Source organism: Nomascus leucogenys, unplaced genomic scaffold (assembly GCF_006542625.1).
Source record: "Nomascus leucogenys isolate Asia unplaced genomic scaffold, Asia_NLE_v1 Super-Scaffold_551, whole genome shotgun sequence".
NCBI lineage: Eukaryota > Metazoa > Chordata > Mammalia > Primates > Hylobatidae > Nomascus > Nomascus leucogenys.
Window position 1 is genome coordinate 229,373 of NW_022095781.1, and position 3,532 is coordinate 232,904.

Below are 3,532 nucleotides of genomic sequence, written 5' to 3' on the forward strand. Positions count from 1 at the left end.
TCTTCACTTAGGATAGTCCTCTGGGCCAGGCACAATGGCTCACACCTGTAATCCCAGCACTTTAGGAGGCCAAGGCAGGCAGATCTCCTGAGGTCAGGAGTTCAAGATAAGCCTGGACAACATGGTGAAACCCCATCTCTACTGAAAAAAAAAAAAAAAAAAAAAGGCCCTCCGGTTAACCTTGTATCTGTGAGATGATTATGATGAGATGGATCCCAGATTGAACAACTGGTCACCAGGAATTTTATATTAACTGCCTGAGGCACAAAATTTTGTCTCTCTTTCCTTTTTCTTACACTGGGCTCTTGGTTGTAAATGTAGAGACTCACATCATTCTCCCTGTGAGGCGCTTGGACAGAGAGCTCTTGTGTGGTTCACTCACCAGGTGCCAGGGCAGGGTGGATTCTAATATTTGAGCTGAACATTCTTGAACAGTTATCCTGGAAACAGCTGATACCAGAAAGCCCTTGAACTGGCTCCAGGCCACTTTTTATTTGCAGGCTCTCAGTCCAGCAGTGCTTGTGGGGATGGGCCTGTTTCATTCTCTAGATTGACTGAGAGGGATTCAAGCCAGATGGCATTCACCTCCCAGAGATGCATCCTAGACACACATTTCCACATTGTCAGGGTTTTGGTGCTTTCTCACAGTCATGCCCTACTCAGTGTGTCCCTACAAAAGGTCCGAACTTTCACCTTCAGATCCTTATTCCCTTGATTGTGGGCAAACTTGGCTGAATCTATTTTTGTTTTGTTCCGAGGGAGGATTTATATCACATTGTTCACAGAAGAGACATTCCCCCTGCCCCATCAACCTTTTCCACCCCACTGCACCCACCGGGTGATTTGCATATTGTCCCCTAGGGAGGACCTTCCATTGTGAGTCTGAGATAAAAGCTCAGTTCCAACCTTGCCTTGACTGATCAGGACTCCTCAGTTCACCTTCTCACAATGAGGTTCCCTGCTCAGCTCCTGGGGCTGCTAATGCTCTGGCTCCCTGGTAAGGACAGAAGGATAAAGGGAGGAGAATTGGGTGGGAGGTGAGCTCTGTGGGCTCCACAGCTTCCCATGTTTATTCCAGTAATGTGACAGAGTCACGTGGTCTATGCTCCAGGGAATGGAATTCATGTTTGTCTTATGAATAATCAGGATTCACCTCCAGGGAATGATGACTGATTAAGAACTTGAAAATAAAGAGTTCCCTTGTGGCTAATAATAATGGGTCTATTTTAGAAAGTCTTCTTTTCATGATGTAAATCAAAACTTTTTAAAATGTAACTGTAAATCAGTATCACAAGAGAAATTATGAAAGTTACTCATAATGTATCTATATAAACTTGCACTACTCTGTTATTTGTTCAGGGACAAGTGGGGATATTGTGATGACCCAGACTCCACTCTCCCTGCCCGTCACTCCTGGAGAGCCGACCTCCATCTCCTGCAGGTCTAGTCAGAGCCTCCTGCATAGTGATGGATACACCTATTTAGCTTGGTACTTGCAGAAGCCAGGGCAGTCTCCACAGCTCCTGATCTATGCGGTTTCCTATCGGGCCTCTGGAGTCCCAGACAGGTTCAGTGGCAGCGGGTCAGGCACTGATTTCACGCTGAAAATCAGCAGAGTGGAGGCTGAGGATGTTGGGGTTTATTACTGCATGCAAGCTCTACAAGCTCCTCCCACAGTGCTACATCCTCGAACAGAAACCTCCGTGCTGGGTTGGCCCAGCTGCCCACATGTGCTGCTTGTCTGGGGAGCAGCTGAGCAGAGTCTCTGAGCCTGCAGAAGAGAAGGCTGTTGGAGACGTCAGGCGGCGTTTGCTGCTGAGGACGCTGCTCCATGAGAGCCTCAGCAGCACCTCAGATCGCACATGTTAAGGCCCCACCAGCTGCCACAGCCTGGGGAGGGCCTCAGAAGGAAGAGAATCCATGGGGGCCACATGCCCTGGGAGCAACTGGCTATAATGAAGGGAGAGGGAATGAAAGCTCACATCCTCACCCTCCCTGTCTTGCCCACATTTGTCAAGTTCATGCAACTGTCAGAATAACCAGACCATGGATGCAGTTTAGTGACAACACAAGTAGAACACACATGGGAAATGACCAGCTTGGGGTTTATTTCACACACGATGGCACTTAGTCATACTGGGAAACTCATAGTCTCCCGTCTCCCTAATTCTGCTCTCTGACTCCCACTAAACCCTCCTCTCCAGTGTCTTACAGGAGAAAGCATTCTACACAAGCTGTGTGCAGGGAACTATGGCTAAGGACACTGAGTAGAAATGTTTGATGTTGGATTATTCAAATAGACTTTGTAAACTCATGGCAGGTGTGAGATCCTAATGTCAAAAATTGATTAGTCTTAATTACTATTTGGCAAGTGAAAAGCAAATTTTCACAATTCCAAAACTGTCCTTTAGAAATAACTGCATAAAGTCAAAGATAAAATATATAGAGTTTATTTCAGGTACAAAGGAAACATAGAATTATGTGAGATTTTTTATTTCTCTTCCAAATTCTAAAAGTTTTGAAGGTATTTAGGCTAAGTTCTACTTTAGAATAGAAATTTATTACTGTGTTTTCATAAGAAAAGATTTCAAAGAATACAGAAATGCATTCTTTTCATGTGATTACATCATTACCTGAAAATGAATCTGAATTCTATGTTTCAGTTGTAAATGCACGGAGCATCTATGCTTTTCATAGATTTTATTAAACTTAGTGTTCTAAATGATATTGAATCCTATAATGAGTCATGTGAGCTACATGGCATAACACCGTGTGATAAACACAAAATAATGACAGAATCAACAGAAGAAGATCCGCTCAGGCTAAGGGTATAAAGTACACTTGGGAAGATTGTTTATTCCAAGATATCAGATTCCATCATAAGTGCAATTAAAATTACAAAGTTCCATTTCTGTTAGGTTGAAAAATTGTATGGCAAAGTTTTTATAGATATCAATCACAGTGGCACCCTCAGATGAAAAAAAGTGACACAATATGTTTTTAAAAATACTGATAAATGCATCATTGAGCTTAAAAGGCATTATGCAGAATGCAGTTAAGGAACACAAAGTGTGGCGGGGTGCAGTGGCTTGTGCCTGTAATCCCAGCACTTTGAGAGGCCGAGGCAGGTGAATCCGCTGAAGTCGGGAGTTTAGGACCAGCCTGGTCAACAAGGTGAAACTCTGTCTTTACTAAAAATACAAAAATTAGCCAGGCGTGGTGGTATGCGCCTGTAATTCCAGCTCCTCGGGAGGCTGAGGGAGGAGAATCACTTGAACCCGGGAGGCAGAGGTTGCAGTGAGCTGAGATCATGCCACTTCACTCCAGCCTGGTCAACAGAGTGAGACTCTGTTAAAAACACACACACACACACACACGCACGCACACAAATTGTAAGTAGTATGACCCAGAACTAAGCAATGCTTTCATCATCTTCAGCCCTTATGTGATTGACAGCATCTAGTGACCTTGAATTTCTGCTTTGCCATGAGACACAAGCTTAGTCCCAACCCATTCAAGATGGTTAGATATA

At 44.2% G+C, this 3,532-nt stretch overlaps 1 gene segment (V, D, J or C); it reads left to right on the forward strand.

Annotated features, from left to right (window-relative positions):
* Nucleotides 1-948: 948 nt before the first annotated feature.
* On the forward strand, nucleotides 949-1,769 carry LOC105740054. The segment is given in 2 exon segments: nucleotides 949-997; nucleotides 1,360-1,769. Coding segments are annotated over 2 exon segments (459 nt in total).
* Nucleotides 1,770-3,532: the final 1,763 nt, after the last annotated feature.